The following is a 13,754-nucleotide window of genomic DNA, read 5'->3' as shown; positions in this document are numbered from 1 at the left end:
ACTTGTCGAGTCCATGCCACATTGATGTGCTGCACTACACCAGGTGATAGGAAGTCAGACATGACACTAGGAGGTATCCCATGACATTGGTCACCTCACTGTGTAACTTTACTTTATTTACATGTATTTAAAATACTTATGACTGCACACTTGGTGCTACAGCAATATCTTTGCTTTGAGTGGCTGCCACTTAAAGCAGCTATATCAGTTATCAATGTAGGGGTTCAGTGCTACTTATAGGCTCCACTAACTGATTCTTTGTGTATTACAAAACAAATTGTAAAATGAGTTAAAGCCCACTTCTTTTTCTGATTCTTCCACAGAATATGATCTACTATTCAGTCATTCACAATTAATAATTGTTTATTTATTAAGGTATGATATTTTCATGATACAACAAAAAATGTTATCTTATGTGTGTATTCCACTTTAGTAATCTGAACTGAATCTAAAAAATCTAAAAAAATTGAGCTTTACATCACCTCCTGTGATATACAAAATTAATTCAATAGCCTTCAGTTATTTTACTGAAAGCTAATTAATGAGCCTTAAACTCTGTTTACCATCACATTTAGGTTGTGTTCAGCTTCACACTATTATCTGATGTTCTTTATTAATCACAAAATTCAATTATCTGATTGTTTATCACAACACAAACTAGAACCTGCATTGATTTGCAAAGTCCGATAGCCAAGTTTGCTAGAATTATTATGAGAATTAACACTGTTATCGCCAGATAGAACAGGTGAGTTGGGGTTCACTGTAACTGAATGTATTCTTTGCAAGTATTTTACTTGTGGTCTACTTTTAGGATGTTTATGTCTGCATCCAACCATTTTTATTTTTGGAGGCAGCAAGTAGTATTTGTCAAAAGACATTTTGTTCATAACAAAAAATTAACTATTACACTAATATTAAATAGTATCATTGGATACGATGAGGAATGTTAACTGATCTCAGCACTTGAGCAACTGAGCAGCAGCCCATAGCAAGAGCAACCTTGACAGCTTGTATGCTTGTTTCCATACAATTCTAGAACATGACCCAACAAAAGTTTGTAACATTTCAAATTCTTTCACAAGCTTCAAGTTACAAACCCAAAATTAATGATAAAACCAATTAGCTTCTCATTAAGAACAATAAATAAGACATTCCTTCTTAAACTGAAAATTTTACTTTTAGAGAATTTATCTGTGGAGTTGTAGTTATAAAAAACAGTAACTGATTTCTTTTATTATAGAGCTGTAGTTGTTGCAATTCCCTTAACATTATAAAGAAGCAATAGCCTTTCAAAATAAAATTGAGTATCTAATAGTTTAATACTCTCTATACTTGTCAAGAAAACTTCTAAATTCTGATACTTTAGTAAATGCAACATAGTCTTCCAGGTTGCAAGTACCAATTTGACTAGAACCTCCACTTGTGCTAACAATGCCCTGCACAAAATAAAGCTTACTTGAAGGTCCTAATGGATTGAGTTCATGTATGAAGGTGAGCCCTCCACCACTGTCTCCATTACACGCAGTTGTCCCTGTAAACAAGAAAAGATTCATTAACTTGTACACTACAAGACCATCAAGATCAAAATTTCCTTAACAAAATGTTCTGTTACACTATCTATCTCAGAACTTATGAAAAGGATAGATTGTTACTCACCAAACAGAGGCTGCACTCACTGGCAGACAGGCATATTAAAAAAGGACTGCAAGATATTATTAGCTATCAGACTAAGTCCTTTCTCATACATAGACAAAACACACACACATGCATAACACATGCCACAGCTATTGTCAGCTCTGGGTGCCAAGTCCTGACTGCAACAGTGTCTCAGGTGAGCAGCAGTCTTTGCTGTGGTGGGTAGTAGGGGTACAGAAGAGAAATGTTGTTAAGTATAGGGAGAGAAAGCAGGTGGGGAATGTTGCCTGTAAAAATGTGCAGGGACATGCTGAGCACATGATGGTAAGCCATCAGGCAAAGCACTGGGTGGCTGCTCTTAGGAGAAATAGGGGAGAGGAGAGAAGCAGAGATGGGGAAAGGACTATGCAAGTGTGTTGGTGAGGTAGAAGGCATGTGTAGGACTGGGACTAATGAAGGTTAACGCTAGAGGGGTTATAGGAATGGAGGATACTTTATAGGGAGTGTTTCAAACCACATGATTTAGAAAACCTGTAGTTAGTGTGAAGAACCCAGATGGCATGTGCCATGAAGCAGCCACTGAAGTCAAGCACACAGTGCTCCAAAGCATGCTCAGTAACTGGATAGTCCAGCAGCCCCTCAGTCACTATTTGGCATGGCCTTTAGCATGGAAAAACAGCTTGTTACTTAGAGACAATGTAAAATGTTGCTCAATAATTTCAGTTAAGTTGGTAGATCACATGGCATCTTTCACAAGTGGGTAGGGTAGGAGATTTCTGTGACAAGACTGGAATTGGCAGTAATGAGAGGATGTAAAGGGCAAGTCTTTCATTTAGATCTACTAAATGGATATGAGGAAGGTGTTGGGAACAGGGATGAAATATGCGTTGACAAGGGTACTGCAAAAGTTGGGCAGGTGATGGAGCAACTCTGTGGGGGGGGATGGGGAGGATGGTGTAGAGATTATTTCTCATTTTAGGGCATAAGAAGAGTTGGTGTTGCTCTAATCTTTGATTGTATTAGGTTGACATAGATATAAGACCTACACACATCCTCCCACTACTCTAATTCTGTCATGGGCACCTCCTACTACATCAAAGCTGTGAAAGCAGTCATGTGCTCTACCAACTTAGCTGCACATACTACACTGATGTGACAACCATAAAGCTCTCTGTCCAGATGAGTGGTCACTGGCAAACTGCAGTCAAGAGACAGGTGGATCACCAAGTTGTGAGCATGCTGTGCAACACAATGTGCTTTACTGCAGTGACTGCTTCATGCACTGTGCCATCTGGATTCTTCCTCACAACAGCAGCTTCCTGAATTGCGTGGGTGGAAACGCTCCCTGTAATATTAAAAACAAAGATTCCAAGACTTACCAAGCGGGAAAGCGCCGGCAGACAGGCACAATGAACAAAACACACACACAGAATTACTAGCTTTCGCAACCGATGGTTGCTTCTTCAGGAAAGAGGGAAGGAGAGGGAAAGACGAAAGGATGTGGGTTTTAAGGGAGAGGGTAAGGAGTCATTCCAATCCCGGGAGCGGAAGGACTTCCCTTAGGGGGAAAAAAGGACAGGTGTACACTCGCACACACACACATATCCATCCGCACATACACAGACACAAGCAGACATATTTAAAGGCAAAGAGTCACAGGTTCAAAGGCTGAGTCTCTCCTTTGAGAAGATGCACTTTATGAACTAGCACCAAGAGAGCTAGAGGTCAGACTAGGAAAAATTAAACAGGCAGAAAAGTTTAAATAGCTGGGTGAATGGCTAGTAACCTATCAATGAAAGAAGCCTTTGTGTTACCCATTAACGAAACAGAAATGACCTTCCAACTAACTTTTACAGTAATAGATTGATGTCCTTAAATGCTAAAAGCAGACACATGCACTATTATTTGACTAGAGGCTCTACATGTGGCAGAAACTTTTATAATGAACAAAAAGGGGCTAATGGAGAAGCATAAGGCCAACAAAAAAAAAGCTTTTGAGAAAAATCTTGAAACCCATCAAAGAAAACAGTGGGTATGGAAGTAATCACAACTGTGAACTATATAAGTATGCAGAGAAGGTAAGTGACCTGATTCAGAAAAGGAAGATTGCCCTTTATGGTCACAAGTTTTGAATGAGTCCACAAAGTACATCTAAAAGGATATTAACCTACTTTCAACATAAGGAAATGAAAGCAGCACAATTCACAGAATCTGAAAAAGATGCGAGAAAGTTGGAAATTTCTTTTAAAAATGTCCAGCAGCATGACCTACTTAAAGAAAAACTATTAAAACACAAATTTGTATGGAAAGTTCTGGCAGGATGTACATAATTTAAAAGTAAAGGTGGCCACTCACCAACTAACAGCATTGAGTCATTAACAGGCACCCACTAAAGAGTAAGGAAATCTGCTGGCTTTTGAAATAAATCCTTTCCTGAGGTAGAGTACACTTATACATACCCATAACCCCCCCACCATTGCCCTGAAACTCTACTGTGCACTGCTTGGTCACATGAGGCTTGGATTGCATTTCAGCAGGCGTTCTGGGGCAGGATGCAGATTATGTTGGGTGGTGTGAGTAGCGAGAGGGGGGGGGGGGGGGTAGGAGGAGAGAGAGGAGAGAGGAGAGGGAAGGGGGAGAGGGAAGGGGGAGAGGGAGGGGAGGTGCAGAAGGGGTTGAGGGTGTGCATGTACAGGAACCAGAGCCAGTGAGATGCAGTGCAAGATGATGGTAACATTAGGCTTGGATTGGGAGGGATGCAAAAAGAGGAAGGCAGAACAGGCAAAGAGGAAGGCAACAGTGTGGAGACAAGTGGTTAGTGGAGGCTATGGCCAGGAGGATTATGGAAGTGAAGAGTGTGTTGCAATAATAAGTCATACCTATGTTGTTCATAAAAGCTGGTGCTAGTGGTAAGGATCTGGATGGCTTGTGTTATGAAGCAGCCATTGAACTTGAACATGTGTTCAAAGCATGTTCCCCCATTGGGTGGACAACCTGGTACTTGGCCACTATTAGGTGCTCTAATGGGCAGGGGGTTGTTTGTAATACTGACATAAAATGCTTTGCAGTGATTGCAGCAGAGTTGGTATATGACACTGCGACTTTCACAGGTGGGCCTGCCTATGACACAGTGGGATAAGCCTATGACAGGATGGAGTAAGAACTGCTGTGTGGGTGTATTGAGCAGTTCTTGCACCTGGATCTTCAACAGTGCTATGAACCCTATGGCAAGGGGTTGTCAGTGGGAGTAGCTTAAGAATGGACTAGGATGATGTGTAGCTTGGATAGGCAACAGAATAATACGTTAGGATTGGTGAGAATGATCTTAGAGAAGATGTCCATAATTTATGGGTATGATGATAGATACACAAAGTTTTGGCAAAAGAAGTAGTTTAGTTGTTTCAGTCCATGGTGATACTTGGTGCTGATGGGTTAGTAAGATGATTAATTGTATGTGAGGATATGGCATGGAGAATCTATTTTTAGACTAAGTTTGGAGAGTCATGGCTGTCTGTGAAGGCCCTCGTGAGACCTTCAGCACACCGGGCAATGCAATTCTTGTCGCTGTAGGAATATCTTCCATAGATTGCCAGGTTGAGCGGGAGTAATTTTTTTGTGTGGAAGACATGACAGGTGTTGAAATGCTGGTCCTGTTGATGGTTAGTTTGTTTAATATGAACAAAAAAGTGGATGGACATATCAAGGAGGTGGACGTCAATGTCCATTAGAGTGGCACATGGTGTTGAGTAGACCCATGGCCTGAACCAGACAAGATGATTGGATTTAAGGGAGGTTAGGAAAGTTTCTTAGAAAGGTTGGCATAGGAGGGTGCCTCGCTCGTGCCCCTGGATGTGTCTTAGATTTGTGTGTATACTTTACCCTCAAAGGAAAGGCAATTGGGTAAGATGGTATGGTCCAGAATTGGGAAGGATGTTGGGAGAGGTATCATGCCATAGTGGCAAAGCCATAGACATGACAGATGTTGGTATACAGAGAGGTGACATTAACAGAAATGAGTTGGAATTGCTGATAAAGGGGTGGGGATGGTAGAAAGCCGTGAAAGAACTTCCTAGATTTGATGTGAGAAGCTAGGCTTAGGGCAATTGGTTGATCAACAGGAGTGGAAATTCTTCCAATAGGAGTACAATAACAGCTACAGTGGGACATCCATGATTGCTGAGTTTGTGGATTTTGGGAAGCATGCAGAAGGTTTGCAAGTGGGGTGTCATTTCGGTGAGAAAGGAGATGAAGACAGGGGAGAGGTTTTGAAATGCGCTTAAGGATTTCAGCAGAGATTGGTGGTTATCTTGGACTTCTGGGAAGTCTACAACAGAGTTTGTAGGTGGAGGACTTGGATGCTTGGCAAAAGCTTCCTGTCAGGCACTCACTGCAGTTCACCACAACTGTGGTGGAATCTTTGTATGCAGGAATGATGATTAGATCATGATCTGTTTTGAGGTTGTGAGTGGCTATCCTTTCTTCTGTTGAAAGGGTAGTGCTCTTAAGAAGGGACCTGAGAAAGAATAGTGAGCCATGAGTCCTGGTTCAGGCTCACTGATGATAACATCATGATCTGGGCTCAGGTCCAAGACACCCTATCATGATTCCTCCTTAACCTCAGTACCCTCTTTCTCATCTGCTTCAGCTGGTCCTCCTAAGTCAACAATGCCACATTCTTGGAGGCTGATGGTTCCACCCTCCCTCTCTCTGTGTTAAGCCCACACCACTTACAGTACTTGCATTTTGACACTGTCACTACCCTGTATGCACACAAACATCACTCCTATACAGCCCGTCCATCCACAGAGAGCACTTCTGAAATGACGAGAACTCGCTTGTCCAATAAACTGAATGTCTCATTAGGGCCTTCACAGACAGGCAATGTATTCCCCTCCCACTCACCCCCCAACCCCTCCTCCAAGCCTGGTCTGTAAACAGATTTCCTGTGCCATATCCTCACACATTCCTAATCCTCACACCACTCCCAAGAATTAGCTACAAAATGTAACCCCCTTTTCATCCAGTATTATCCTAGACTGAAACATCTGAGCCATACCCTTTGCCAGGATTTGGGGTATCTATTATCATGTCCATAAATCAGGGACATCCTACGCAACACCATTCCCATTTCTCTTGAAGTGGTACCCTGTTGCCTACCCAAGCTACACATCATCCTGGTCCATTAGTCAATACCAAAAATAGCAAACTAAATATAAATAGTCAGTTATGAACATGAAAGTTGCATCACTACAGGAACCCTAAATGATCAAGAAATACAAATAGTGTCATATAAGAAACAAATCTAAAGAAAATGCAATGGTTTTTGGGAACTGCAGACTTTTCAAAAGTGAAACAGACAAACAAATATTGAAAAATGCATCACTTTTAGGGGCCGCTTTTGCAGTCAAGGGAGATATTCACCTCTGTGAATTCTGTAAACAACAGAATAAGTGCAAATAAAACATGTACACTAATTAATTAAACATGCTGAAAATAAAACTAACCATTAATAAGATACCCAGAGACATATTAAGTCTCAGATTTAGCTATGACAATTTTTAGATACTATTTCTTCTATTGTTTCCAATGATTTCCCAATCTTTTCCCAGTTACTTTTATGATAATGAATACAGGCTGAAACAACGAAATAAAATTTTGTACCAAAGTGTGAATCGAGTGTGTATTATAGTAATTCATAAAGATGTATTAGCTTTGGTGCCAGGATGGTGCAATATTTAGTATGATCAGGACTCCTGGGTTTGAATACTGGCATTGGTATAAATTTTAATTCATTGCTTCAGCCTGTATTCATTATCATAAAAGTAACTGGGAAAAGATTGGGAAATCATTGGAAACAATAGAAGAAATAGTATCTAAAAATCCACATATCCATGTCAAAATCCTGCTAGGTGATTACAGTGCACAGCTAAGCAAAGAAATAAAGTACAAAAATACACTAGAAAATTCCCAGCACATAAATGAACCAACCAGAATAGATGTAGATTATTTGAACTTTACAGGATATTCAACCTTAAAATCATGTCAGCGAACTTCAAAATGAATCCATCAAAATTTGTGACATGGAAATCACCAAACTGACTCATCAGTGAATTCCATATTGACTGTGTAGCAGTCTTTTATTCAAGCCACAGAGAAACTATTGATGTTAAGGTCAGAAAGGGTGCAACAATAGGCTCAGATCATTACCTGACATGTTTAAAACCTCAGAGGGTCACAAAAAAGAGGACACATTCATGGAAGAACTAGAGAAAAAGCAGTCAAAAATTGATGACAACAACAGAAAATTAAATTAATTGACACAGCACAAACACTAATTTCTGTGCAGAAAAGGAAAAAGCACCATTGATGGAATGAGGAACATAAGCAAGCAATTCAGTCTCAACAGGATGCATGCACCTGGAACAGCAGTAAATCAGAAGACAATTGCAAGACATTCCCTATAGTGAAGACAGCAATAGCCGAATTAATCAGAAAGATCAAAAGAAAATATGGAAAGTAACAACTACACGTAATTTAGAAAGACTTCGAAAGGAAAACCACACAAAAACTCTACAGGAGCTTCAAAAGTAATCAATAGGCTATCAAACACAAAGTGTTGGTCGGTTGAAAATGGGAAGGGGGGGAGGGGGTGGGGGGGGGTGGGGGCAACACAAAGTGTTCACTTCATGAAAGAAAATGCACAGTTGACTTTAAACAACCAACAAAATTTTAAGGACTTTGCCATACATTTCAAAGAACTAGTTAACTCTTCAGAACCAACACAAAAATTCACACCACAAGAACCTGAGGGCACTAATTCAAAGTCATTACTGCCAGATGAAGAAGAAATAGACAGACAGATCAAAAGACTAAAAAATAACAAAGTGCTGGGGAAAATAGAATCATAGCAGATATCCTCAAATCACTGGCTCAAACACCATAAGAGAAATCATCAAATTCTTGCTAGATATTTGGCAAACAGAACAAATTGAAGAAGATTGGAAAATTCACTAATTCACACATTACACAAGAAGGGAGAGAGAACAGGTACAAATAACTACAGGAGAATCTCACTAATATCAGCTGCATACAGAGTTCCATCTTATTGTCTTCTTGATAGAGCACATAAACGACTTCAACCAAAAATAGGAGAGTATCAAGGCAGGACTCAGGCCAGGACATTCATTTCCAGAGCTAATGTTGAACCTAAGGCTAATCCTTGGATATCAGAGAATTTGTAGGAAAAATTTGTGTATGCGAATTTGTTGATTTCAAAAGAACCAATGACTCAGATAACCATGAACCACTCTTCAAAATATTATAAGAACAAAGCCTAGATCTGAAAATACTTCCAATCATAAATCAAACACTGACAAAGTCCAAAGCTAAATATATGAGGGAATTCTCAGATCCTTTTGAAACCAAAATAGGAATAAGACAATAATGAGGGCTGGCTCTATTACTTTTCAACTGTGTCCTTGAGAACATGATACAGGAAAGGCACAAACAGAAATCAATCCTCAAAACTGAACAATCAATCACTTTAGGTAGAAGAAAGTTACCTTGAGATTGCCTAGAATTTGGCAAGGATTCAACACTATTAACTCATGACATTTTGTTAGTCCAAAGTCAGATTGAACTCTTGAAAGAAACAGCAGAAAAACTCACTCTCCAGATATCTTTAGAAAAGTTAGAATACATTACCTGCAACAAAGAAGCAGCAAAGTCCATGCATATGAATGAAAGAAAAAGTAAACAAGTTTTGAAATTTAAATATTTCAATGAAACCACTCAAGAAAATTGAATGTAAACAAAAGCAAACAAAATCTGGTGCAAGAATCTGAACACAGCATATTGAATTGCCCATAATATCTACAACAAGAAACGTATTCCACACACACAAAACTAAGACATTACAATATAATGATTAAAAACACTAATTCTGAACAAAAACAGAAATTGAAAACACTGATAAAAAGGAAACATTCAGAAAAAGTTATGCAAAATTTTTTGATGAATTCTAGGATCAGAACTTGTAGACAAACAATTCTGACTTAGAAGCAATCAGGTAATCAAATAATATGCAAATATCCACAGTGACATTAGAAAATGTAAATTAAGATTCTACAAACACATTAAAAGAATGAGCCCAGACAGACACATAAAAAAATAATTGATTTTTATGACAACAGGAGCAAAGCCAATGCAGACACAACCACATGAGCTGGTGAAGTTAAAACTGATCTGAATCTTGCAATAATTACTTTGCAAGATGTCCAAAACCATGAAATTTTCTGGTCTAAAATCAATAAATGCCAGGCTGACTAAGAGGAAAGGACTGGAACAAGATGATCTGAATAGAGAACAGAATTGTACAGAATTGTAGCCATAATCCTAAAACTCAATTTAAGCACTACTAATATCCAAGAATTTTCTTAAACTGTGTAATGAATTGTTTATTAACCAGTTATATTATCTACTTTTGAAATTATTGAAAAGTGTATTTATAGTGGAATGTGGCAATTTATTAAAAAATTTCAAACATTTCACTTTTTGAGAAGTGCCTTTTATGTCGGCCTTTGCATAGGAATGTCAAGACTCAATTTTAATAATTAATAATGATGCTAATAACAACAATAATGAAGTTTAGTTTTATTAATATGCAAGAACTCTGAAATCAATTAAATGAACTGTAATGAAATTGTATCATTAACACTTTGCATCCATATTCCAGATGTTCTACATTTTCTTCACTCAGATCATATCCACTCAAAGATACTTTTTTTTGCCATTAATGATGCAATTCATTCAAAGGGGCTTCAATATTCATAGAGATTAAATTAATGAAAATGCAATAACATCAGTCATACTGTGACAATGAAGTGGTGCTCAGGTAGTCTAAATGTTGAGGCAATTGCATGGCAGTAAATTTGAGTTCGAGTCCCAGACTGTGACTGTGTATACCACTCAGTGACCGCAATGTTTCAATTCACAGGCATTTAGTATTTGTACATATGTTGTAGAATAAACATCACAGTATAAAGTACGAACATTCGACTTCTTTCAAGGAAAATGGTATTGTTAATTTAATACTTTGTTACACATTTTACACAAATTTATAATCATTTTGCATGAAAGAATAGAACTCAGAAATGAACAGGATATGGATTGAAGTTCATTGAAGCCTGCTTTAATTTGGTACCAGGTAGGGGTATGATAATGTGTGATTTGTATTTTTGCAAAATCTGTCTCTATGAGTAAAGCTAAATTGAAGGAACGTAATGTTGACTTCAGTGCTCGTATTGACATGCTACTCATTGCTCTACAGTACTAGCATCAAGCACATCAGTACGTAGCATCGACAGGTAGTGCTCATCACGAACGTGGTTTTGCAGTCAGTGCAATGTTTACGAATGCGGAGTTGGCAGATGCCCATTTGATGTACGGATTAGCACGGGGCAATAGCCGTGGCGCGGTACGTTTGTATCGAGACAGATTTCCAGAACGAAGGTGTCCCGACAGGAAGACGTTCGAAGCAATTGATCGGCGTCTGAGGCAGCACGGAACATTCCAGCCTATGACTCGCGACTGGGGAAGACCTAGAACGACGACACTTGCAATGGACGAGGCAATTCTTCGTGCAGTTGACGATAACCCTAATGTCAGCGTCAGAGGAGTTGCTGCTGTACAAAGTAACGTTGACCACGTCACTGTATGGAGAGTGCTACGGGAGAACCAGTTGTTTCCGTACCATGTACAGCGTGTGCAGGCACTATCAGCAGCTGATTGGGCTCCACGGGTACACTTCTGCGAATGGTTCATCCAACAATGTGTCAATCCTCATTTCAGTGCAAATATTCTCTTTACGTTGAGGCTTATTCCAAGATGATCAAATTGTAAATTTTCACAATCAACATGTGTGGGCTGACGAGAATCCGCACGCAAGTGTGCAATCACATCATCAACACAGATTTTCTGTGAACGTTTGGGCAGGCATTGTTGGTGATGTCTTGATTGGGCCCCACGTTCTTCCACCTACGCTCAATGGAGTACGTTATCATGATTTCATACGGGATACTCTACCTGTGCTGCTAGAACATGCGCTTTTACAAGTACGACACAACATGTGGGTGATGCACGATGGAGCTCCTGCACATTTCAGTCGAAGTGTTCGTACGCTTCTCAACAACAGATTCGGTGACCGATGGATTGGTAGAGGCGGACCAATTCCATGGCCTCCACGCTCTCCTGACCTCAACTCTCTTGACTTTCATTTATGGGGGCATTTGAAGGCTCTTGTCTACGCAACCCCAGTACCAAATGTAGAGACTCTTCGTGCTCGTATTGTGGACGGCTGTGATACAATACGCCATTCTCCAGGGCTGTATCAGCGCATCAGGGATTCCATGCGATGGAGGGTGGATGCATGTATCCTCGCTAACGGAGGACATTTTGAACATTTCCTGTAACAAAGTGTTTGAAGTCACGCTGGTACGTTCTGTTGCTGTTTTTCCAAAAAATTAAAAAAAAAAAAAAAAGACCTGACACGTTCCACATCATTACGAAGTGTCGTATTCATGATCTATGGAACAAGTATTAATCTAATCTAATCTAATCTAATCTAATTCATTTGCATAACTGCATTCATGGGTTTTCTGAGTGTGACACACATCTGCAGTTGGTGTCTGCATATATGGTTTCACAACTTTTATGGTCCAGATATTTTAATATTGGCCATTGGGAACGTGACAGTGGATCTTTCTAACCATACTGCACTGTATGGCAAATTGCTGGTAGTTATTATTATAAAATATGAAGATAAATGTTTACATTAATATAATTTTAAGAAAATGTTCAGTAATACCATTCCTGTATCCAGCACAAATCTTATCACTTCCAAAGTAGATCTGGTAATTTGGTTTAATTTTCTTGAGACATTCCCGATAGTCAATTACAGGAAATTCTGCAGAAAGGAGTTCTTCACTTGGTTCTCCTTTTTCTGTTATACCCCAACCTGCAACCTACAATATAGTTATACAATAATTACACAGGCATGATAACAGATAGTAGAGATCAAAAGGTTAAGAAGTGTGGAAGATATATGGGAACTTTGAACTACTGGAGTATAAAATAGTGTTCTCAGTTATTATTTTACACTGGGACAAATCAAAAAGAAAATGCTGCAGGTAGAGCTAGACTACTGTTAGTCACTTCAAATTACAAAAGCTATCACATGTTTATATTTCTTTTGCATGACCTTACATACTAATATTCCTAAGCATGTGTTGAAGGTAAAACTATTTCATGACACTATACCTATATAAACTACTCAAGAAATGTTTTTCTCCTGTTGTATATCTGCAAACATGTGTTACCTTATATTCAATGTAAGCAGGGATTGAATGAATAAGCCTAAAAACACCTTACAGTGAAATAAAATCAAAACAGTAAGCAATATAAAGGCAGTCAGTTAAAAGTGCACAACTTTGTACATTAGTGAAATGAAAGCCATTGCAGAGTAACACTGGATACTGTGCCTGTGCACCATAACATGCAGTGATATTCAATGGCAAGCCACAAAATGGGTGAGATGCTGCTGCCGAGTTCTGCAGGACCTGTTCTCTGACATTGCAGCTACACGTCTACCCCGGCAAACCACCTTATAGTGTGTAGTGGATGGTATTTTGTGTGCCACTGTCACCCCTCCCCCCCCCCCCTCTCTCTCTGTCTCTCTTTCCACTTTGCACTTTCACCTTCCAGTCAAGAATGGCCCATATGAAGAACAATTGTTAGTAACACTTGGTGTGAGCTCAAATTTTACCTTGTGGTGTTTTTGCACAATATACAGAGAAGGAAGCAATATATTGGTTGGCTCTACCAGAAACATACACCCTCAGAATTTTATCAGTAAATTCACTGTGATGCAAAACACCTCTCTTGTAGTACCTGCCATTGGAGATTGATGAGCTCCATGATACTTCCATGTTTACTAAATGAACCCGCAGTGGGCTCTTCTTTGGACTTTCTCTAATTCTTATATCAGTCTTATATGGTACAGATCCCAGTCTGAGAAGGAATATTCAAGTATTTGTCAAATGAGGAGCTAGTAAATTATATTT

At 39.2% G+C, this 13,754-nt stretch overlaps 1 protein-coding gene across 1 annotated transcript in view; it reads right to left on the bottom strand.

Moving 5' to 3' along the window:
* Window positions 1–345: 345 nt before the first annotated feature.
* Window positions 346–13,754, bottom strand: part of LOC126282207 (modular serine protease-like) — a 314,749-nt gene continuing 301,340 nt past the window's right edge. The window contains exons 11-12 of the mRNA XM_049981753.1: window positions 12,500–12,656; window positions 346–1,531 (exon numbers count right to left, since the gene is read on the bottom strand). Of these exons, the coding sequence (XP_049837710.1) occupies window positions 1,317–1,531; window positions 12,500–12,656 (372 nt within the window). The 3' untranslated portion in view covers window positions 346–1,316. The remainder of the gene's footprint in view (window positions 1,532–12,499; window positions 12,657–13,754) is intronic.

Source organism: Schistocerca gregaria, chromosome 7, assembly GCF_023897955.1.
Source record: "Schistocerca gregaria isolate iqSchGreg1 chromosome 7, iqSchGreg1.2, whole genome shotgun sequence".
NCBI classification, from domain to species: domain Eukaryota; kingdom Metazoa; phylum Arthropoda; class Insecta; order Orthoptera; family Acrididae; genus Schistocerca; species Schistocerca gregaria.
This window is presented reverse-complemented; position numbering and strand designations above follow the sequence as displayed.